At 46.7% G+C, this 24,507-nt stretch overlaps 1 protein-coding gene across 1 annotated transcript in view; it reads right to left on the bottom strand.

Moving 5' to 3' along the window:
- LOC106605519 (LIM domain-containing protein 1) overlaps window positions 1–22,581 on the bottom strand; it is a 31,923-nt gene extending 9,342 nt beyond the window's left edge. Inside the window, exons 1-2 of the mRNA XM_014201260.3 lie at window positions 20,491–22,581; window positions 11,054–11,155 (exon numbers count right to left, since the gene is read on the bottom strand). Coding sequence (XP_014056735.1) covers window positions 11,054–11,155; window positions 20,491–21,856 — 1,468 coding nt within the window. The 5' untranslated portion in view covers window positions 21,857–22,581. The remainder of the gene's footprint in view (window positions 1–11,053; window positions 11,156–20,490) is intronic.
- Between the last annotated feature and the right edge of the window lie 1,926 nt (window positions 22,582–24,507).

Raw genomic sequence — 24,507 nt, 5'->3', positions numbered from 1 at the left:
AGACCAAACATTACTTTTACCAAATTGCAGCAGATCACACGGGAGGCATCTGGGAGTATTCGGAGAGATGTGTGAACTCCATATGAAATCCTAGCCTGGTCTCAGATCTATTTGACAGCACAAACTGATCTGGGACCAGGCTAACGAGCCCTATACATCTCCCCAAGTCACACCAGAAGAATGCCCAGAAGCGCTGTGGTAACTTATTTCAGTTCAAAGGCTCCAGAACGTCAGACAGAATCCATTAAGTCTTGCTAATTCCCAGACACCAACTCAAATAAACACTGAGTCTAATACTGTAGCAGCCTCTTGATTTAATCTGCTTCAGAGAGAGACTGGCCTGGTTGGACAGCTTTCTGCTGCACTGGGAACTACTGGGAACACACATGGGACCTCGCTGAGACAATCACTAGCACATGAGGAGAAAATGGTGTGATTGAATACAATGACTAAACAGAGCGTAACTGATTAAAACAGAGTTCTCTAATGGTTTGCTTCACGTGGCAAAGAGAGAGAGACAGAGAGAGACAGAGAGAGAGAGAGAGAGAGAGAAAGAGAGAGACCCAGGCCTCAGGCCCAGAGGCAGCGCTAGCTCTTCTTCTTTCCCTCTTCTTTCCTGCTTTCTGTCTGTTCTCTCCGAGATCACTCCACACACCGAGAGCACATCCTGTCTGTCTGAATCCCCCTCTCCTCCTCTCCTTCATAATATACCCCCTTCTCCCCTCCCTCCATTCCTACAGCCCATCCCACAGGAAGGGGAAACATTCCACACATTTTCAGGGAGGAGGTGAAGGAGGGACGGGGAGAGAGGGAGGGAGGAGGGAGAGAGAGAGGAAGGGGTTAACACTAGTGAATGGGAGTCTTCTTCATCTCCTGGCTGCCACAGAGCTATTAGCTACACACGCTAGACTAATCAAAAATGTCATAAGGCGAGTAGAGCGATGGTGCTAAAAGAATCACTAACCGATTAGGAACTAATATGTTTTATTCAGAGGTCTCATTGTCAGAGATGGCTAGCTGAGGGAATGGGGGTCTTAACACAACAGGCCTGGGATGGAGAGAAGAGCAGAGCACCGATTGTAATGATACCAGTGGTGACCTGATCATGGCATTGAGGGGCCGCAGAGTTCAGACAAACAGCTAGGGCACACTGTAGCAAAACCTTTTGCAATGGAAAACGGACATGTGTGTTCTTATTGGACAGTTCAGGTAGTTTTGGCCAATAAGAACACTGAAGTTCAGGAAGTACCTCACCGTTTCCCCTGAGTTTCAAAAGGTTTTCTCCCCTACTGAACATGACCCTAGTGACCCCTAAGACTTTCCACTGATTCCTCCTCTCTGGTACTTTAACTCTAAATCCGCGATAAACCCAGAACCCACATTATCCTAAAAACATCTAATGCCATATGGGACCCTCTCAGGGGTAACAATAATAGACACTAAATCCCAGCAGAGCTCCTAAAAGCCCACAGCAGCCATCTGAAGGGTTTTCTCCTCTTAAGGACATGGATAGAGCCAAACAATGAGACATCCTGTACTGTACTTCTATCAAGGCTTTGAACCTACGCATGCAGTAGCATTATGAAACTGGCCAAGCTTCCTGGCAGAACTCAGAACTAACGGTCTTATCATGTACAACATTTCATTGAATTACATTGAACTGATTTGAATGGAATGTAACAATCCTTTGTAATAAGTGCCATATGACATGCCTATCCTCCTTGTACGTCAGCGGGATAAACTGACAATATCAAGGTCAGAAAGGCAATCGTTACAACAACAAAAAGACAACCATCTCTGCATCAGGAAAAGGTGCAAAATAGTCCCTTGAATAATCATAATTTAATAACCCTATTTTCCCCTTCATTTCCCTCAGGAACAAAGAAAAGAGTGATGGATGGAATGGGGGATGAACACTTCTTCACATTCCTGTCTTTTTGGAGAGAGAGAGAGGAGAGAGAGAGAGAGAGAGAGAGAGAGAGAGAGAGAGAGAGAGAAGGCAGGGAGCCTTGTGAGACAATAAGATGAATGAATGTCCGAAGAAGACTGTGCTGACAGTAATGAAAGAGTTACAGAAGAATGATGACTATGTCCTCCTAATATAAATAATAAATGCCTCAGAGACAGAAAACACACACAGGCCTGGGCTGTTTTCTAGTGAAAACATTCTTTAATACCTCAAGGTTGATTCTAAGATCTATCTGTCCACTTCTCCAACACCTTTCATTAATTATGTACAAGTCTGTCTATTACTGTACTATAAACATTAGCAAACTAGGAAGACAATCACAAGCGCTATGTGAGAAATGCACAGATCAGATGCCATCACAGCAAAAGAGAATGGACCACATTTCACATGTACTGAAAACATTCATAATACCCATAACCCACTCTTCCTTAGAAAAGCTGTAATGGTTCAACAAGTATGTGAATTTAGATTCATTGAGTTGAATCCTTTCTAATCCTTATTTCCCCAGCACAATAACATATGTCCAATAGGGCCTATAAGTGTTAACTTGGAGGACATTGTTACTCACAGCAATGTCCTCCCTTACCTCAATCACATTTATCAGATGTAGAGTGTGGACACAGGGACAGGGTAGGGTGTTTTAGCTTCACAAACTATCCACCATCTAAGAGTGCCAGCAATAAAACCACAGCAGTTTTCAGATCACTAACGTCACATCCAATCCATGCTTGTGTTCTATAACGACAGAAGATTAGTTGGAGAGGCTGATGTTGTAAACTGGGTTGGGATTGGTTGGGCTCAGGACACAGCAACAATTACACTTCTGTTCTCACAAAAAAACAACCCACCTCCAGTCTCACCTCAGCCAAAAGCTCTAGTCCGACCCACCTCCAGTCTCACCTCAGCCAAAAGCTCTAGTCCAACCCACCTCCAGTCTCACCTCAGCCAAAAGCTCTAGTCCAACCCACCTCCAGTCTCACCTCAGCCAAAAGCTCTAGTCCAACCCACCTCCAGTCTCATCATCTCAGCCAAAAGCTCTAGTCCAACCCACCTCCTGTCTCACCTCGGCCAAAAGCTCTAGTCCGACCCACCTCCAGTCTCACCTCGGCAAAAAGCTCTAGTCCGACCCACCTCCAGTCTCACCTCGGCCAAAAGCTCTAGTCCAACCCACCTCCAGTCTCACCTCAGCCAAAAACTCTAGTCCAACCCACCTCCAGTCTCACCTGAGCCAAAAGCTCTAGTCCAACCCACCTCCAGTCTCACCTCAGCCAAAAGCTCTAGTCCAACCCACCTCCAGTCTCACCTCAGCCAAAAGCTCTAGTCTAACCCACCTCCTGTCTCACCTCAGCCAAAAGCTCTAGTCCAACCCACCTCCAGTCTCATCTCGGCCAAAAGCTCTAGTCCAACCCACCTCCAGTCTCACCTGAGCCAAAAGCTCTAGTCCGACCCACCTCCAGTCTCACCTCAGCCAAAAGCTCTAGTCCAACCCACCTCCAGTCTCACCTAAGCCAAAAGCTCTAGTCCGACCCACCTCCAGTCTCATCTCGGCCAAAAGCTCCAGTCCGACCCACCTCCAGTCTCACCTCGGCCAAAAGCTCTTGTCCAACCCACCTCCAGTCTCATCTCGGCCAAAAGCTCTAGTCCAACCCACCTCCAGTCTCACCTCAACCAAAAGCTCTAGTCCAACCCACCTCCAGTCTCACCTCAGCCAAAAGCTCTAGTCCAACCCACCTCCAGTCTCATCTCAGCCAAAAGCTCTAGTCCAACCCACCTCCAGTCTCACCTCAGCCAAAAGCTCTAGTCCAACCCACCTCCAGTCTCACCTCAGCCAAAAGCTCTAGTCCAACCCACCTCCAGTCTCACCTCAGCCAAAAGCTCTAGTCCAACCCACCTCCAGTCTCACCTCGGCCAAAAGCTCTAGTCCAACCCACCTCCAGTCTCATCTCAGCCAAAAGCTCTAGTCCAGTGGTTCCCAAACTTTTTATATTCCCGTACCCCTTCAAACATTCAACCTCCAGCTGCTTACCCCCTCTAGCACCAGGGTCAGCGCACTCTCAAATGTCGTTTTTGCCATCATTGTAAGCCTGCCACACACACACTATACAATACATTTATTAAACATAAGAATGAGTGTGAGTTTTTGTCACATCCCCGCTCGTGGGAAGTGACAAAGACCAGGACCAGGGCGCAAATAATAATATAATAATAATCAATCAGTTTGCTTTTATATAGCCATCTTACATATAAAACCTTATTTGTTCATCTAAAATTATGAATAACTCACCACAGGTTAATGAGAAGGGTGTGTTTGAAAGGATGCACATAACTCTGCAATGTTGGGTTGTATTGGACAGAGTCTCAGTTTTAAATCATTTTCCACACACAGTCTGTGCCTGTATTTCGTTTTCATTCTAGTGAGGGCCGAGAATCCACTCTCACAGAGGTACATGGTTGCAAAGGGCATCAGTGTCTTAACAGTGCGATTTGCCAAGGCAAGAAACTCTGAGCGCAGCCCTATCCATAAATCTGGCATTGGCTTCTGATTAAATTAAATTTTCTCAGAACCGCATGTTGCAATTTTGATGAGGCTCTCGTTCAGGTATCGGTAAGTGGACTGGAGGTAGGGCATGAAAGGGATAACGAATCCAGTTGTTTGAGTCGTCCATTTCGGGAAAGTACTTGCGTAATTGGGCACCCAGCTCACTCAGGTGATGCACTATATCACATTTGACATTGTCCGTAAGCTTGAGTTCATTTGCACACAAAAAAACCTCATACAATGATGGAAAGACCTGTGTGTTGTCCTTGTTAATGCAGACAGAAAAGAGCTCCAACTTCTTTATCATAGCCTCAATTTTATCCCGCACAGTGAATATAGTTGCGGAGAGTCCCTGTAATCCTAGATTCAGATCATTCAGGCGGATAGGCCAGTCGTGTGAGAAACTCGTCATCATGCAAGCGGTCAGGCAAGTGAAAATCATGTTTAGTAAAGAAAACTTTAAGCTTGTCTCTCAATTTTAAAAAACGTGTCAATACTTTGCCTCTTGATAACCAGTGTACGGTTAACTTTGTTAAGCAAGGCCCCTGAACTCTTGTGTATTTTCTGCATTATGCAATGATGTTGGTTGCTGCCCATATCATTGCATAATGCAGAAAATACACAAGAGTTTAGGGGCCTTGCTTAACAAAGTTAACCATTTTCACTGTAGTGTCCAAAATGTCTTTCAAGCTGTCAGGCATTCCCTTGGCAGCAAGAGCCTCTTGGTGGATGCTGCAGTGTACCCAAGTGGCATCGGGAGCAACTGCTTGCACGTGCATTACCACTCCACATGGATTTTGCGCCATCAGTATAGATACCAACACATCTTGACCACTATAGTCCATTTGATGTCACAAAGATGTCCAGTACTTTAAAAACATCCTCTCATGTTGTCCTGGTTTCCAGAAGAGGATGTCTTGCTTAATTGACCCCCCATAAACGTAAACGACATATACCAGGAGCTGTGCCAGGCCCGCCACGTCTGTTGACTCATCCAGCTGTAACGCAGATAATTCACTGGCTTGTATGCGAAGCAGTAATTATTTCAAAACATCTCCTGCCATGTTACACGTACCCCAGTTTGGGAGTATCTGCTCTAGTCCACACACACAATACGCTACTCTCCACTTGATCAAATCATGCCAAATCAAGTTCCATTAGGAAAAGTTGGGAGATGACTGCCTAACTGTGTGTCGTGAGGGCACATTTAGACTCTACGTTTGTGAGAAAGGGCCTCTTTATTGAGGGAGACAAAGACAACACTTATTTAAACGCAAATATCTCGTGCTGGTATTAAAGGTGCTCCATTCTCTCTGGTCCAAAGTTGTATGATGGACATTTGAATGAGAATGATGGTGCAAAATAAAATTAATGGTGGCAAAAAAATCTTAGGCGTCATGGCGACCAAAACCACTTGCATGTAATTTCCTGTCCAGTGTGTTTTTTTACCTTTATTTAACTAGGCAAGTCAGTTAAGAACAAATTCTTATTTACAATGACGGCCTAGGAACAGTGGGTTAACTGCCTTATTCAGGGGCAGAACGACAGATTTTTACCTTGTCAGCTCAGGATTTGATCTTGCAACCTTTCGGTTACTAGTCCAACGCTCTAACCAATAGGCTACCTGCCGCCCCATTGCTTCCAAGCCGCCTAGTCTGCTGATCTGCTCTGAGGCTGAGATATGTAATCCCCCACAATCCTTCACTCTCATTCTCATCTACTCTGGGCTTTAGCATCCTGCTGAAGCTTTACTTTCTCCGCTCACTTTCTGGTTTCGTTATGCCTTCTAACAGCCCTTTCTTTTGACCAACAGATTATTGTCATAGACTACCCGGAAGCCCACTCTATAGCCCACTTTAGACCTGGAAGTCCTTCTCCTCTTTTACAAACAAGCCCATATCTCCCCTGGGTGAAGGGGAGTTCTAGGGGGTTAAAGGGGGTTGAGTGGGGTTTTGGGCTGCTGTTGCTGGTGCTTTAAAGAGGCATGCTTGTGACCTTTCTAGAATCTGCTTTAACTGGAACCTTCTGTGAGCGATGCGTCTTCTGTCTTCTGTCCTAGACATGCAGCTTGAACTATCCTCCTGCCTAACAAAGGATGTACCCCTTGCCTCCCCCCCTACCTCCACCCTGCCTCCCCCTGCCTCCCCCCTACCTCCCCCCTACCTCCACCCTGCCTCCCCCTACCTCCACCCTGCCTCCCCCCTACCTCCACCCTGCCTCCCCCCTACCTCCACCCTGCCTCCCCCTACCTCCACCCTGCCTCCCCCTACCTCCACCATGCCTCACCCCTACCTCCACCCTGCCTCCCCCTACCTCCACACTGCCTCCCCCTACCTCCACCCTGCCTGTCTCCCAGGCACCTTGAGGAAGGGGGGAGACATTCCCCTTTAAGTATTTTAAGTTCAGGGTCTTAAAGATTCTGTTATGCAACAAAAGAACCATGAAGGTGGTAGAGGGGTTAAGGGGGAGGGAGAGTCTGCTTAACAAGACCGTTGCTGTGTGTGTGTGTGTGTGTGTGTGTGTGTGTGTGTGTGTGTGTGTGTGTGTGTGTGTGTGTGTGTGTGTCTGTTCCGGCGTAGGTGGAACGTGACAGTGTGTGGTAGGTAGTTCTGAATGGTCCTGCTGTCCTGCCCCGTGCACTCCTACCTCCCTGGATCCAGCTGGCATAACACCAGTCTGTGTCCTCTCCTCGGACTCCCACCCCGAGGCCCCCTACGCATGCATTCCTCCCCGGCCCGGTCCCTCTCCCTGTGGAGCCGGCCACAGCCTCTGTGCCCTCAGATGGAGAAGGGTGTGGGAGGTATGCAGGCAGAGTGTATCCACCTAGCTCCCCCAGTTTAGAACCACCAGCCTCCCTAACTCTCTCCCTTCCATGGCTCTTCTTTTTAGTGCCTCACACAGTCTCTCTCTCTCTCTCTCTCTCTCTCTCTCTCTCTCTCTCTCTCTCTCTCTCTCTCTCTCTCTCTCTCTCTCTCTCTCTCTCTCTCTCTCTCTCTCTCTCTCTCTCTCTCCTCTCTCTCTCTCTCTCTCTCTCTCTCTCTCTCTCTCTCTCTCTCTCTCTCTCTCTCTCTCTCTCTCTCTCTCTCTCTCTCTCTCTCTCTCTCTCTCTCTCTCATACACACACAGGCACACGCACGCACATACACACACAAACGGTTGGGAAGATAAAGGACAACACAGGGTGTGTTAATCAGCAATGGTAGAGCATGAGCTTTCAGGTCAGGGGTCAGGAGGCCTCACACTGCCCTCTAATGGGCATGGGCAGAGGTCACAGATCATCTCCACAGGGGGATTTTAATTGGTCGATTCATCTATAGATACCAGAGCAGCAACCATCTAGACAGGATGGCTCTGGAATCCCTCTGAAGTTCTAGTAAGGAGATCACAGTGAAAAGACAGGGCCAAGCTCATTTATGGGAGAAGCCAAGGTCAGGGGAGGTGAGGAGACAGACAGGCAAGGGCAGGGGGAAGCAAATTTGGTACCGCCAGGGAACCATCCAAGCTGAACATCACTAAATCAGTGAGACACTGAACCATAAAGTTGGTGAACTACTGAATCACATCGATTTGATGAATCAATGAGCCACTAAACTGCATCTGTGGTGATCTAGCTTCATGTCCCAGGGTCTGTGTGTTCTGATGTGGATTCTCTTCTCTTTGTGTGGGCTGAAGGAGAGACTGACACACCCTGAAACTAAACACCACAGTTCCTTGGTTGTAATCATGGAGCTGACGGTGTGTGTATATGTGTGCAGTATTGTGTGTGTGTGTGTGCCTGGAGCGGGGGATGAGTGTCAGAGAGATGATGTGACAGTTCCATTTAGTTGAACAGGAACTCAGCATACAATACAACTCACAGCAACATGATCTGACATGAGCCTCATGGGAGCCTGTTCAACACACTGGGTGGACTAGGTCAGGGTTTCCCAAACTGGGTCCTGGGGCCCCCACGTCTGGGTGCACGCTGTGGTTTTTGCCCTAGCACTACACAGCTGACTCAAACTACCAACTGATCATTACGTTTTTATTATTTGAATTAGCTGTGTATTGCTCGGACAAAAAAAACAAATGAGCACTCAGAGTCACCTAGGACCGAGTTTGAAAAATCCTGGACCCTAGGTGACTGTGTGTGTGTGTGTGTGTGTGTGTGTGTGTGTGTGTGTGTGTGTGTGTGTGTGTGTGTGGTGTGTGTGTGTGTGTGTGTGTGTGTGTGTGTGTGTGTGCGCACACGTACTTACATGCATGTACACAGAAGGTGAGGAAAGAGTGAGGGAGGCAGGTTGGGTTTGTGTATATAGATCAGTAGGTTTGGGGGGTGGCTGACGTGGTAGTGGTTGTGGTCATGGTAGTGGTTGTGGTCATGGTAGTGGTCGTGGCCAATGGCGCGGTCTCCGTAGAGGCCGAATTGTAGATGCCGTCCTCTTGGCCGCAGAGACAACATGTTGCTGTTTTATAGCTAATTTCCTGCAATTCTACACATTTTGCCATCGGGCAAAGAGAACATTTTTACAGTTTTAAAACTAGTTTCCTGCAATTTTACACATTTTGTCATGGGGCTGAAAGACACATGTACAGTTTTAAAGCTAATTTCCAAGCTAAGTTCTTACGCTATCTGAGTATCAATAACATTATAACAAAATCAATGGGGGCCCCATGGCATGACATCTTTAGAATTTTAGATTGTCTCTGTCTAGTTATTATTTTGTTCGTTCTCAAACGATGATCATATTTAAAAATATATAGCTCCATTATATTTTCTACATACTTTATATCTGTTTAAGTTGTTTAAGTTTACACTGAAAGTGCTTTACCATCCATAAAAAATAAATAACAATTTTTGTTTGAATAATTATATACATATACACTGCTCAAAAAAATAAAGGGAACACTTAAACAACACAATGTAACTCCAAGTCAATCACACTTCTGTGAAATCAAACTGTCCACTTAGGAAGCAACACTGATTGACAATAAATTTCACATGCTGTTGTGCAAATGGAATAGACAACAGGTGGAAATTATAGGCAATTAGCAAGACACCCCCAATAAAGGAGTGGTTCTGCAGGTGGGGACCACAGACCACTTCTCAGTTCCTATGCTTCCTGGCTGATGTTTTGGTCACTTTTGAATGCTGGCGGTGCTTTCACTCTAGTGGTAGCATGAGACGGAGTCTACAACCCACACAAGTGGCTCAGGTAGTGCAGCTCATCCAGGATGGCACATCAATGCGAGCTGTGGCAAGAAGGTTTGCTGTGTTTGTCAGCGTAGTGTCCAGAGCATGAAGGCGCTACCAGGAGACAGGCCAGTACATCAGGAGACGTGGAGGAGGCCGTAGGAGGGCAACAACCCAGCAGCAGGACCGCTACCTCCGCCTTTGTGCAAGGAGGAGCAGGAGGAGCACTGCCAGAGCCCTGCAAAATGACCTCCAGCAGGCCACAAATGTGCATGTGTCTGCTCAAACGGTCAGAAACAGACTCCATGAGGGTGGTATGAGGGCCCGACGTCCACAGGTTGGGGTTGTGCTTACAGCCCAACACCGTGCAGGACGTTTGGCATTTGCCAGAGAACACCAAGATTGGCAAATTCGCCACTGGCGCCCTGTGCTCTTCACAGATGAAAGCAGGTTCACACTGAGCACGTGACAGACGTGACAGAGTCTGGACACGCCGTGGAGAACGTTCTGCTGCCTGCAACATCCTCCAGCATGACCTGTTTGGCGGCGGGTCAGTCATGGTGTGGGGTGGCATTTCTTTGGGGGGCCGCACAGCCCTCCATGTGCTCGCCAGAGGTAGCCTGACTGCCGTTAGGTACCGAAATGAGATCCTCAGACCCCTTGTGAGACCATATGCTGGTGCGGTTGGCCCTGGGTTCCTCCGAATGCAAGACAATGCTAGACCTCATGTGGCTGGAGTGTGTCAGCAGTTCCTGCAAGAGGAAGGCATTGATGCTATGGACTGGCCCGCCCGTTCCCCAGACCTGAATCCAATTGAGCACATCTGGGACATCATGTCTCGCTCCATCCACCAACGCCACGCTGCACCACAGACTGTCCAGGAGTTGGCGAATGCTTTAGTCCAGGTCTGGGAGGAGATCCCTCAGGAGACCATCCGCCACCTCATCAGGAGCATGCCCAGGCGTTGTAGGGAGGTCATACAGGCACGTGGAGGCCACACACACTACTGAGCCTCATTTTGACTTGTTTTACGGACATTACATCAAAGTTGGATCAGCCTGTAGTGTGGTTTTCCAGTTTAATTTTGAGTGTGACTCCAAATCCAGACCTCCATGGGTTGATAAATTGGATTTCCATTGATTATTTTTGTGTGATTTTGTTGTCAGCCCATTCAACTATGTAAAGAAAAAAGTATTTAATAAGATTATTTCTTTCATTCAGATCTAGGATGTGTTGTTTAAGTGTTCCCTTTATTTTTTTGAGCAGTATATATTAATATAGGGGGAAAAGTGGTAGGTTACTTACTTCAGGTCATGTTAGAGGTAAGGAGAGAGTAGGTGAGGTAGACAGGGTTTACTGTCGTAGTACTTACTGCAGGCGCTGCAGGTGAAGCAGACATCATGATAGAGGCTTCCCATAGCCTGGCAGGCCTCAGTGGCTCCGTACACCGCCTTGTTACACTTCACACAGCTCCCTGGAACACAACACAACAGCCAGGTCAGAGACATGAACTAGAGGTCGAACGATTATGATTTTTCAACGCCGATACCGATACCGATTATTAGAGGGCCAAAAACCCCGATACCGATTAATCGGCCGATATATATATTTTTTTTTGGGGGGGGGGGGTAATAATGACAATTACAACAATACTGAATGAACAATGAACACTTAGTTTAACTTAATATAATAGATAAATAACATCTATTTAGTCTCAAATAAATAATGAAACATGTTCAATTTGGTTGAAATAATGCAAAAACACAGTGTTGGAGAAGTAAAAGCGCAATATGTGCCATGTAAAAAAGCTAACGTTTAAGTTCCTTGCTCAGAACATATGAAAGCTGGTGGTTCAATATTCCCAGTTCTTCAATATTCCCAGTTAAGAAGTTTTAGGTTGTAGTTATTATAGGAATTATGACGTGTCAACTATTTCTCTCTATACCATTTGTATTTCATATACCTTTGACTATTGGATGTTCTAATAGGCACTTTAGTATTGCCAGCCTAATCTCAGGAGTTGATAGGCTTGAGAAGTGACACAATTTCCCTAGTTAATATTGCCTGCTAACATGAATTTCTTTTAACTAAATATGCAGATTTAAAAAAATATATACTTCTGTGTATTGATTTTAAGAAAGGCATTGATGTTTATGGTTAGGTACATTCGTGCAACGATTGTGCTTTTTTCGCAAATGCACTTTTGTTAAAACATCACCCGTTTGGTGAAGTAGGCTGTGATTTGATGATAAATTAACAGGCACCGCATTGATTATATGCTAAAGCAGGACAAGCTAGTTAACCTAGTAATATCATCAACCATGTGTAGTTAACTAGTGATTATGTGAATATTGATTGTTTTCATAAGGTAAGTTTAATGCTAGCTAGCAACTTACCTTTGCTCCTTGCTGCACTCGCGTAACAGGTGGTCAGCCTGCCACGCAGTTTACTTGTGGAATGCAATGTAATCAGCCATAATCGGTGTCCAAAAATGCAGATTACCCATTGTTATGAAAACTTGAAATCGGCCCTAATTAATCGTCCATGCCGATTAATCGGTCGACCTCTAACACACTGTGCCACCATCATGTACTTTGGCACCACTACTGTCTCAGTCATAAGCAGTTGTCCTGTTAGAGTAGAAAGTTAGAATTGTACGCATTCCATAACACAGATAAAAACATTCTGATTAAGAGGCTGGATCCATAACAAGTAGCCTGATAAAACCAGACACAAACAATGGAATGAAAAAAGCCTAACAACAGTCAAAGGAAATGAGTTAGCCATGCTGTATCATTGAAAGGGGAAATATATTCCAATCTGCTTGTTTGGTTTGGCTCTGGGCTAGAGGAGTCTGTCACATGAACACAGTGATAAAAGACCTGTTCCTACCAAATGCTGCTCCCTGCACACACTGCTGCTAGACAGACGGCACGCACGCACACACACACACACAAGCACACACACAGGCATACGCACACACACACACACACACACACACTGTTCTACACACTTTAGCCAGACTGAAAGACACACACACAAACGTCCCTTTCGCCCTCCCCTTTATAGACCAGCAGTCAGACAGGACAGGAAGTGAGAGGTTGGTAGTAGAGACAGACAGACAGACAAGAGAAGGAAAGAGAGAGAAAGGAGTGAGAGAGAAAGAGGAGAACGGGATAGAAAAGTAAGAGACTGTAATGCAAGTTGGAGAGCTGTCCCAGCTGAAGTGTATACCTGTGGTGGGTGAGGTTCAGTAGTTCATATGGGCCAACTGTGATTGGGTTGTCACCCAGAACATGCCATGTCTTAATCAATGCATCATGTTGGGTCTTCACAGCCAGTGGTTTGTTCTGTCATCCTCTCCAATCATGCATATGCATGCTGCAGTGCATAGCAATGTACACACACACACAGCTAATCATGCACTTTAATCTAGTCAGCAGACAGGCAGCGGAGGTGGAAAGTTCCATAGACTGATAGAGAGTGTGAGAGAGCGAGAGAAAGAACGAGAAAGAGAGCAACAGAGAGTCCAGTGAAAATAGAAAGAGTTGGTGTCATGTGTCTCTGAGGTGTTTTGTGTGCTGAGGTCTTCTGACTGAGCTGAGAGGTCGGCAGTGTGCTGAGAGAGATGTGGTAACAGAACAACATGAGCCCACAGCAGCATGGCCTGGCACTGTGCTGAAACAACAGTGTTACACACACAACATTGCCCAGGGGGACGAAGACCACGCCAGGCACAGTACCACCTCGCCTGGCCACTCACAAAGAAGCTTCTGTCTCTGGCCTGCTCTCCTGCAGACAGACATCCCCAGGCACTACGTCTGTATGCCTCCTCCCCTAACCACCTAACCATTGGGAATAGGGGCCCATTTGCAACACATCCACAGACGAGAGACAACATTAAGTTCACCTCTTCATACTGTAACACAATATAGAGCTATACACAGTTTATTAGGTACACCACCCCATTCACGAAAATGGTTCGCTCCTACAGATAGTGGGTCACGTGGCCGTGGCTTGCTATATAAAGCAGGTAGACAGGCATTCAGTTACTGTTTGATCGAACGGGCAAAACGAGTGACCTAAGCAACTTTGAGCATGGTATGATAGTCGGTGCCAGGCTCGCTAGTTCCAGTATCTCAGAACGGGCCGGCCTCCTGGAGTTTTCATGCAGGACAGTGTCTAGGTTTACAGAGAACCACACGGGGTTCCACTCATATTAACTAAAAACAAGAAGAAGTGGCTCCAGTGGGCACGGGACCACAAACACTGGACAACTGAGGAGTGGAAAAACATTTCCTTGTCTGACAAATCCCAGTTCCTGTTGCGTCATGCTGGTGGCAGAGTCAGGATTTGGCGTAAGCAGCGTGACTCCATGTACCCATCCTGCCTGGTGTCAACGGTACAGGCTGGTGGTGTAATGGTATGGGGAATGTTTTCCTGGCACATGTTAGGTCCCTTGAAACCAATTGAGCAATGTTTCCATGCCCCGAAGAATTCAGGCTGTTCTGGAAGCAAAGGGGGGTCCGACCCGGTACTAGATGGGTGTACTTAATAAACTGAACGTACACTGACTGTACAAAACATTAAGAACACCTGCTCTTTCCATGACATAGACTGACCAGGTGAATCCAGGTGAAAGGTATGATCTCTTATTGATGACACTTTTTAAATCCACTTCATTCAGTGTAGATGAAAGGGAGATGACAGGTTAAAGAAGGATTTTTGAGACACGGATTGTGTATGTGTGCCATTCAGAGGGTGAATGGGCAAGACATGAAGATTGAAGTGCCTTTGAACGGGGTATGGTAGTACGTGCCAGGCACATCAGTTTGTGTCAATAACTGCAACGCTACTTGGTTTTTCCATGCTTAAGAATAGTCCACCACGAAAGGACATCAAGCCAACTTGACACAACTGTGGGAAGCATTTGAGTCAACATGGACCAGCATCCATGTGGAACGCTTTCAACACCTTGTGTGTGTGGGGGGGGGGGGGGGGGGGTTCAACCCATTATTAGGAAGGTGTTCCTAATGTTTAGTATACTCAGTGTATATACCTAATTGAATCAACATCTCCTGTTAACTACAACACAGTCCTCTAGTCTGGCTTTATAACCTGTGACTGGCTTTAAGCCATTTCTCATGCCTATTATGACTCTACCTCCGATACTGTAACACAATACAGGAATACCTCTGATACTGTAACACAATATAGGAATACCTCTGATACTGTAACACAATACAGTTCCTCTCTCCTCTCCTCTCCTCTCCTCTCCTCTCCTCTCCTCTCCTCTCCTCTCCTCTCCTCTCCTCTCCTCTCCTCCAAACCATCTGGCCTCAACCCTGGAATTCTAGGTTCAATCCATCATTAGACAGACTGACAGACAGTCAGTTCTACTGTATGGACTCAATAGGGTTGGGTTTGTTTATCTCAACTTTGGTTTTACTTGGTGAAATTTCAAAACAGAGAATTGTATGATTTTCTACCAGAGTTGAAAGTCACAGCTGTTGTTTGTAATGCACATGCCATTGAAACTGTAGAATGCACTGAAAAGTAAGAGGGATACATAAACAACCAAACAAACTGGTTCCTGTTTAGGACAAAATTCTTAGGTAAAGAAGCAACATTTTCCTCCCTGATTACAGTCCCATATTCCAAAACCCCTGTGATTTTATAGGGGAGTGCTTTCTTTAACGGTTACGAGGGCATGGGTGAGGGGGGAATGGAATCAAAACACAGAGCCAAAATTTCACCCCCCTCACTTCACCCCCCAAACACCAGCCCAGCAGTCAAAACGTCTGCCTCTACTGCTTCCCAATGGCTCACAACAAGCCTCTTCATATACCTCCACAATCTCTGACAGGAACCTGATATTATGGTAGTTGACTTGTCATGTTAGAAGCCAAATAAGACTACTGCACTTAGTAATAGTTTTTATGATAGTACTAGTTTGTGTGTGTGTGTATCATATGGAAGTATTAGAATCCAAGGCTAGGACATTATGAAATCACATCAACACTGGTCCCACCCAAAACAACAGCCTAGCATCACAAAAACATTCTCTCACTACACTAACACACATTTACTTATACAACCAATTAAACACTGAAGCAAGGCCCCAGGCCCAGACACAGAGAGAGATAAAGAGGGAGGAGAGAGAGATGCACACACACACACACACACACACACACACACAAAGGCTTCCTGCCGGACTTGTCAGGGGTACAGATTGAGTGCCAAAGCAGAAGCCAAGACACCCTGGGAAGAGTTAAGGTAAACTGTCCAGTCCACAGATAGACTACAGCCTGATAGGAAAAAGCCATCCTTAATCACAACACAATACAAAGCACTCAACCTCTACTATCTGTGTGTGTGTGGGGGGGGGGGGGGGGGGGTCCCCTCCACCCTCTGTCCTGTCCCACCACTCACCCTTCCTGTCTGACCTCCCACCCATAAATCGATTCTCCGCTCTGCCTCTCTTTCCCTGCTCTACCTCCCTCTCGCTCTCTCTCACAGCCAAAGACGCGACAAAAGGTTCTATAAATTAACCCGACGTACCTTCTGCTAATCTAATCATTTCTGAAACTAAGTGTGCTCCCCACCCGCTCTTTATATTCCTCAGCCTCGTCCCGTCCTCCAGACATTCCTCTGTGTTCCCCCGGTGCAGCCGTTTGGCACCGCACTCAGTTTCCCAGAACATCCAGCTGCAGCTCTGCCAATCAGAGCAGAGTGTGTATGATATGAGACCCCAGCCCTAGCTGGCTGGAACTCCCTAGGCATGGATCTGAAATGGCACCCTATCCCCTATACAGTGCACTACTATATGGGCCCTGGTCACAAGTAGTGCACTAAATAGGCAATAGGGTATCATTTTGGAAGTGGCCCATATGAGCCTTTAGGATGGCCACACTAATCACCCTTTTACATGAACCTACTAAATCACTAGGTATATGCCCCCAGTTTAAATATGGCTTACATACTTAATACTCTATAGTCACACTGGTCAATAATATACTGTATCATACAAATTAGGCAATCCTTTAATAAATGACACCAAATATTGAACTGATAACTGTGGAATAGAACATCATTCCCATTATGGTTCTTCATTTAGCCATAGTTTAGCTTGGTAGAGAGGAGTAACTCAACACAATCTGGCCTTAATGACCATGTACTCTTATAATCTTCACCCGACACAGCCACCCCTCGGAGCCTGGTACCTCTCTACGTTTCTTCCTCGGACCCTGGCTTTCTAGGGAGTTTCTCCTAGCCACTGCGCTTCTGCATCTGCATTGCTTGCTCTTTGAGCATCCAGACCTATGGTTCAGGCTGAGAGAATACTCCTCTCCTTTCAGTGGAAAAAGCAGCTCAGGAATGGAGCTTCTCTTTCAGTTCAGTACGTAGACCAGGCCAGGAACTGCATCTGTCTGGCGCGACAGCATGACGCAGAAAATGAGTGTGTGCTGGGTGTGTGTGCTGTGAGCGTGTCAGCATTACAGTATTGTCATACACAAACGTTCTACCATCTTCCACTGCGGCCCCCCACAGGAATCTCTATAACATGTTAACATGTGTGCTTATGAATCTGTGTGAGTCTGTTCAGCATGACAGCAACATGTCCCAGAACATCTTCCCTTACATACTGAATGAGTGGACCCATGGGGGGCTGGGACGAGAATTACAATCCTGACTGACGTTCCTCGTTCCTGCAGGAAATTCCTTTTACGTGGCGGCAGTGAGATGCTTTATGACTGCTGGACAAGTGCACGCTATGTGTTCCTCTCTCTCTCGTTGTTCCTCTCTCTCTCGTTGTTCCTCTCTCTCTCGTTGTTCCTCTCTCTCTCGTTGTTCCTTTCTCTCTCGTTGTTCCTCTCTCTCTCGTTGTTCCTCTCTCTCTCGTTGTTCCTCTCTCTCTCGTTGTTCCTTTCTCTCTCGTTGTTCCTCTCTCTCTCGTTGTTCCTCTCTCTCTCGTTGTTCCTCTCTCTCTCGCTCTCTCTCGGCTGGACGTCCCGTTTTGATGACTGGCCTTGCCTCAACATGCCGAACCCAAGCTTCCATGTGAACTAAACTTTCTCCCAAATCAACATTGCCATTCACACACAAGTCTTAATAATGACTGTACATACATAGTAGTACATACTTAGGACAAGGAGTTAGAACCTTGTCATAACCTATGACAACCAGCATCTGTAGTTTCTCCTGAAAGGGTCATCTGGTGAGGAGGAAAAACTCCTGGCCTTACCCACAGGACATAGTATACTGTACCCATATTTCCCATGGGTACCGTGTCAGTGTGAGTAACAGGACTAGCCTGGAACTGGGCTCACAGTGCAGAGTAATAACCTTGTCAGCAGTTTCTAACTGCAGCACACAGAGTACAGGTCTGGTACAGAACAACAGTACAGCAGTATAGCTGGGGGAAAGACAGCCAAGCACTTATTTTCTCTCCCTTATTTCCAGATAACAATTTCCAGAGAGCACGCAAACTGGGTGCTGCGTGGCACTAGCTTAATAAAAGGAGCAGAAAGCAATGCTCTTGGGCCTTTTACGAATCTGTTTCTGCTGACCAGTTGAATTCCTCCTCCTGCCCTACCTCTTTCTCTCTTCTCCTCCTGCCCTACCTCTTTCTCTCTTCTCCTCCTGCCCGACCTCTTTCTCTCTTCTCCTCCTGCCCGACCTCTTTCTCTCTTCTCCTCCTGCCCGACCTCTTTCTCTCTTCTCCTCCTGCCCGACCTCTTTCTCTCTTCTCCTCCTGCCCTACCTCTTTCTCTCTTCTCCTCCTGCCCTACCTCTTTCTCTCTTCTCCTCCTGCCCTACCTCTTTCTCTCCTCTCCTCCTGCCCTACCTCTTTCTCTCTTCTCCTCCTGCCCTACCTCTTTCTCTCTTCTCCTCCTGCCCTACCTCTTTCTCTCTTCTCCTCCTGCCCGACCTCTTTCTCTCTTCTCCTCCTGCCCTACCTCTTTCTCTCTTCTCCTCCTGCCCTACCTCTTTCTCTCTTCTCCTCCTGCCCGACCTCTTTCTCTCTTCTCCTCCTGCCCTACCTCTTTCTCTCTTCTCCTCCTGCCCTACCTCTTTCTCTCTCTCCTCCTGCCCTACCTCTTTCTCTCTTCTCCTCCTGCCCTACCTCTTTCTCTCTTCTCCTCCTGCCCTACCTCTTTCTCTCTTCTCCTCCTGCCCTACCTCTTTCTCTCTTCTCCTCCTGCCCGACCTCTTTCGCTCTTGTCCTCCTGCCCTACCTCTTTCTCTCTTCTCCTCTTGCCCTACCTCTTTCTCTCTTCTCCTCCTGCCCTACCTCTTTCTCTCTTCTCCTCCTGCCCTACCTCTTTCTCTCTTCTCCTCCTGCCCTACCTCTTTCTCTCTTCTCCTCCTGCCCTACCTCTTTCTCTCCTCTCCTCCTGCCCTACCTCTTTCTCTCTGCTCCTCCTGCCCTACCTCTTTCTCTCTTCTCCTCCTGCCCGACCTCTTTCTCTCTCACTCTCTCCTTTTCCTCTTTCTTTCTTCCCCTCCTGCCCTACCTCTTTCTCTCTTCTCCTCCTGCCCTACCTCTTTCTCTCTTCTCCTCCTGCCCGACCTCTTTCTCTCTTCTCCTCCTGCCCTACCTCTTTCTCTCTTCTCCTCCTGCCCGACCTCTTTCTCTCTTCTCCTCCTGCCCGACCTCTTTCTCTTTTCTCCTCCTGCCCTACCTCTTTCTCTCTTCTCCTCCTGCCCTACCTCTTTCTCTCTTCTCCTCCTGCCCTACCTCTTTCTCTCTTCTCCTCCTGCCCTACCTCTTTCTCTCTTCTCCTCCTGCCCGACCTCTTTCTCTCTCACTCTCTCCTTTTCCTCTTTCTTTCTTCCTCAATGCTTTTCTCATCTGTAGATCAGCCCCACCAAACATGTGCTCTTTCACTTCCACTTCTCCTGTTGCACACATTGGGCACAAACGTTATATTCAATAGTTATTTCTGCATTAAAAGGGAAGAGAGTAAATTTACTCGTAACCAGTTATATATTCATCTGTACTTAAACTAAACTACACAAGAGACTGATGTCATGTATCCTAGGGCAGCTACAGGCTACATGGAAAAACACTAACAGGTGTTGTTATTCAGTTGTCATTGTCTGTATTCCCCAGACTGTGGCTGCGTACAAAAGGTGGGTGTGTGTGCCTGTGTGCCTTTGTGTGTATATGGATGCATGTGTGTGTGCGAGCATGCACATGGCGGCTTAGAGCAAGAATGTGCAAGCCCGGGTCTGTGCTCGGCCATGTGATATTATTTGGAAAGAGTGAGTAAATCAGCAAAACACATGACAAGAGAATGGATGTGATCCGGGAGAGAATGGATGTGATCGGGGAGAGAATGGATGTGATCGGGGAGAGAATGGATGTGATCGGGGAGAGAATGGATGTGATCGGGGAGAGAATGTCTGTCTGTCTGTCTGTCTGTCTGTCTGTCTGTCTGTCTGTCTGTCTGTCTGTCTGTCTGTCTGTCTGTCTGTCTGCCTGTCTGTCTGTCCTGTCTGCCTGTCTGTCTGTCTGTCTGTCTGTCTGTCTGTCTGTCTGTCTGTCGAGTTCAACACTGAACAACAGTATCTGCCATGATGATCAGAAACATACACACAGACAGAATTACCACTAGGATGCCCTCACAACTATTCCACTTGATCTGGCATGAGAAAACCAACACATACACAAAGACAAGGTTAAATGAACGAGGTGAAAAGTTTTGAACAGTGGGCCATTTTCACACTGTGACCCACACAGAGAAATAGTGAATTTGATTAAAGAGAGACACCAGGTCGATGAAAATGTCAAACTAAGCTTACCGAAGAAGTCTGCCTTTGGCTGGGCGTCCATCTCCTTCTCCAGACGCTTGGTCAGGGCTTCTAATTTGATCTCGGCGGCAGACGGCCCCTGCTCCGGCTGGACATGGAGAGTCTGGCAGGGCAGTTTGAGAGACTGGGGCTGGGGTTGGAGCTGGCAAGCCTCACCCCCAGAGGACAGCTGGCTGTCTAGGCCAGAGGGCACATCCACCCCCATGGCCACTTGCCTGCCCTGCGCCTGGCCTACACCTTGACCCTGGCCAAAGCATCTAGAGACACTGGTTCCAGAGGGAGAGGCAGAGGCAGGGAAGTAAGCTCCAGTGGTGGCTTTGGGCTGGGCTGTCTCAGATGGGGGTGCAGGTGGGGCTGGGACAGCCACTTGAGCAGGGGTGGGGCTGGGGGTGAGAGCCACATGACTCTGAGAGAGCCCGTTCTGGCGTAGATTTCCCTGGTTGGCGGTTGGTCTTGGGGCCATGGAGGATGCTGCTGAGTAAGGGCCTGTTGGCGGTGTAACAGGGGCAGGTTGGGGAGACAGATGCTGGTACAGGTCAGCTCCGCCAGTGAAGGCACTCAGAGGGAGCGTTGCTAACAGGTCTGGGTTCCCCAAGCTCCGCATCCAGTCTGCTGCAGCCCCAGCATCAGCCACCATGGGGGGTCTCTGCCGCACTAGTAGAGTGGCAGCCTTGCTCTGGTGCAGTTTAGTGGGGCTCGGAGATGGTAGGCTGTCGGAGAAGGAGGGAGATGGTGAGTGGTGTGGGGGCTGCTGAGATGGGCTGCACATAAGCCCTGATGATCCACCAGGGCTGGAAGAGTAAGAGGCCCAAGTGCCAGAGGGACTGGCAGGGTGAACAGAACCATGTGTGCGTGCGTTCCCTGGGCTGGTGGGACTCAAGGCGTGGTGGTAAGAATGCGGCTCAAAACGCTCCTTGTTATCATAATTGTTTCCGTAGCTGTATGGCTGTTGACTGGGTGAATGGTGTTTCAGAGCGTCATAGGGCGCGTACTGACTCGCGGCACTGGCGGTGCCTGGCATAGGGCCAGAGAGTATGGGAGGCTTGGCAGCAGCTTCTCCTGCCTGTCTGTAGCTATTGATAGGCGGCCTGTCTTTGGTGTAAAACGTGCTGTCTGCCGCTCTGTTGTGACCCCCGTTCATTCTCACTGCCAAATTGTTTTTGGCAATTTCCTCTTGCTGTTTCTGTATGTGGATTTTTGTCATTTTGGAGGCAAAAACCCTCCTAGTTTCTTCAAAGTCGGAGTTGTTCCCTGCATCCCTCTTCATTCGGAACAACCCGTCCCTAGATGCCTCATACATATTGAGGTCTTCTAAAAATTTACTTGCCTCAAGATCCAAATCGTCGTATTTATCCATCTTGAAGTGAATTACAAAATGTGTATAAACTATGATCTGATTTAAGGTTCGAGCCACAACTTTCACAAAAAAAACGTTCTGTCCAAAATAAAATAAAAAGTAGGCTAGCCAATAAAAACAATGTTAAACACAGTAAACAACTGAAACGAAAGGATTAAATCCAAACCCTCGTCACTCCCAAAGTAAAAGATTACCAGTCTACTGTCCAGTCCAGGCAGCAGAGAGAGAGAGCACTGTCAAGCGGTATTCTGACGTGGAGATCCCGACCCGAAGTTGAATTACAGTTTCTCCCGTAATGTGTCAGCTATCCCGCGGAAGCAATTATGCCTAGGCCTACTCCGGAATGGACAAAGATCCGAATAATAGCGAGAAGAAGCTCCGTCCTCTCCTCCGTGAGCCAGCTGACTCTGCTCGCAACAGGATACTGTCTGGTTATAAAGTCAGATCAGATAGCCTACGACCCCAGCCTGCGCCCCCTTTCCGAACTTCACTATGGCGCTCACTGCCGAAGCTTCCATTCAAAAAACGTTGTTTGCAACTTTGTAGCGAGTGCATGAGTTCCAAACTTTTCCCGCAAGTTGCTAAACAAATTCCAGTGGGGTCCTATCACAACGCTAATTTAGCTCACCTATAATTGAACAGTTATTACAAGTGCGTACGGAAAAATATACTGAACTAAAGCAAACCTCTTGGTCCGAGTGTGGATAGTGTGGAGTCGACCGTGGGATTAGGGAGCGCTGTTTGTTTTTAAAGGCGCAGTGTTCACTTCATTATGGGGTAGATTTTGAGGTACGATATCCGGACCCCCAGATAACTCAAGGCACATAGCATAACAAACATTTACCTTTAGGCTATGTTCTTTTTTTTAATCACACATTGTTTATTGATATACTTACTTTATACCCACAATCTCTTTGGCTACCTTGTTGGTGCAGAACCAACTGAATTAAAGTTCATTATGAATCAACAGTGTAATAGCTAAGGAATCATGTAGGGTTACAAAGTGTGATTTGCAGTCTGAATTAGTCCCCCCCAAAAAATTGGCCACATATGGTTATTGTGGATTTATACATTCAGAAGACTCAAGTTCATATGATGTGCTGACAGATGCGTATCGGCTGCTTTGACATGTTCACATCTTGTTTAAGTTAAAAAAAAAAGTGTCAAGTTTTCAAGTTTTTTCAGGGTGTCCAGAGCAGAGCAGGCCGCTCACCCCGCTTATTCAATGCTAGGGAAAACCATGGCATATTGGTTAATAATTACTGATGACTATATTCTGTCCCCTCTACTGTCGTGGATGTATGATGTCACTCATTCCCCTCTAACCAGGTACACGATGGAAAATAAACAGGCTTTGACCTCCAGCGCCCAGAGGCTCCAAGAAACCAGAGCATCGTCGCTGTGCCCGATTATACCCCCCATTCTATTGTGTTCCAGGTCCCGACCCAGGGTGGAAAGTTGGTGGGAGGAGAGGGAGGGCAGGGGTAGTGCTAAGATCATAGACTGTATGAGCCTGAGCTATAACCTGACCTATTAATGGATTCCCATAAGAAATATACAATGGTGCTTTGTGGCTGGGAAGTATTGTTGTACTAATCAAATCAAATTGTTTTGGTCACATAAATGTTTTTAGCAGATGTTATTGCGGGTGTAGCAAAATGCTTGTGTTTCTAGCTCCGACAGTGCAGTAATATCTAACAATTTCACAACAATACACACAATACACACAAATCTAAAGTAAAGGAATGGAATTAAGAAAATATAATTATTTGGACGAGCAATGTCGGAGCGGCATAGACTAAAATACAGTAGAATAGAATAAAATACAATTTATACATATGAGATGAGTAATGCAAAATATGTAAACATTACTGTGTAGGAAAGGAGGGGGAGGGTCTTTCTCAAACTGACAAGTTGGGACACGTGTATTTTTCTGTGTCCTTGGTGGGGACTTTATGTACTGTGTATGAATCCCATTGTCTGTGGAGCCGAGCTGTAGACGTAGAAGCATGGAGACTGTGATAGTGGTGGCTGGCTGTGATGTAATCAAAACAGAATGTTTATAAGGCACAGTCAGTAACCATCTGTACACTAATTAGGAAACGGTCACCACAAACAGCCATCCTCAAAAAGGAGCTTAGTACACTTGTTTATAACGTTCCCATGCAAATACCTACCAACAACAGGCAGGAACGATTTTGAGCTAATTAAGATTGTGATGGAAATCTTGTTGGAGAAAATCATTGTCACGTCCTGGCCAGTATAAGGGTTAATTGTTATTGTAGTTTGGTCAGGACGTGGCAGAGGGTATTTGGGTTATGTGGTTCGGGGTGGTGTTTTGGTAAAAGGGTGTTTGATTTAGTATTTCCGGGTTTTTGGGTTATGATCTATGTTTATGTAATTCTATGTTTAGTCTAGGTAGTCTGTTTCTATGTAGAGTTAATTGGGGTGGACTTCCAATTGAAGGCAGCTGTGTGGTGTTGCCTTTGATTGGAAGTCCTATATTAGTTGGGTGTGTTTGTCTGTGTGTTTGTGGGAGATTGTTCTGTGTTTAGCCTTGTGCCTTGCCAGACTGTCTGTATATCGTTTGTTCACTTGTTTTGTTATTTTGGTGTTTATTTTGGGAAGTTAATAAACGTCAAGATGAGCTT

This window comes from Salmo salar, chromosome 05 (genome assembly GCF_965601325.2).
Source record: "Salmo salar chromosome 05, fSalSal1, whole genome shotgun sequence".
Classification (NCBI taxonomy): domain Eukaryota; kingdom Metazoa; phylum Chordata; class Actinopteri; order Salmoniformes; family Salmonidae; genus Salmo; species Salmo salar.
The sequence above is the reverse complement of the archived record's forward strand: the minus strand, read 5'-3'. Positions and strand labels throughout refer to the sequence as shown.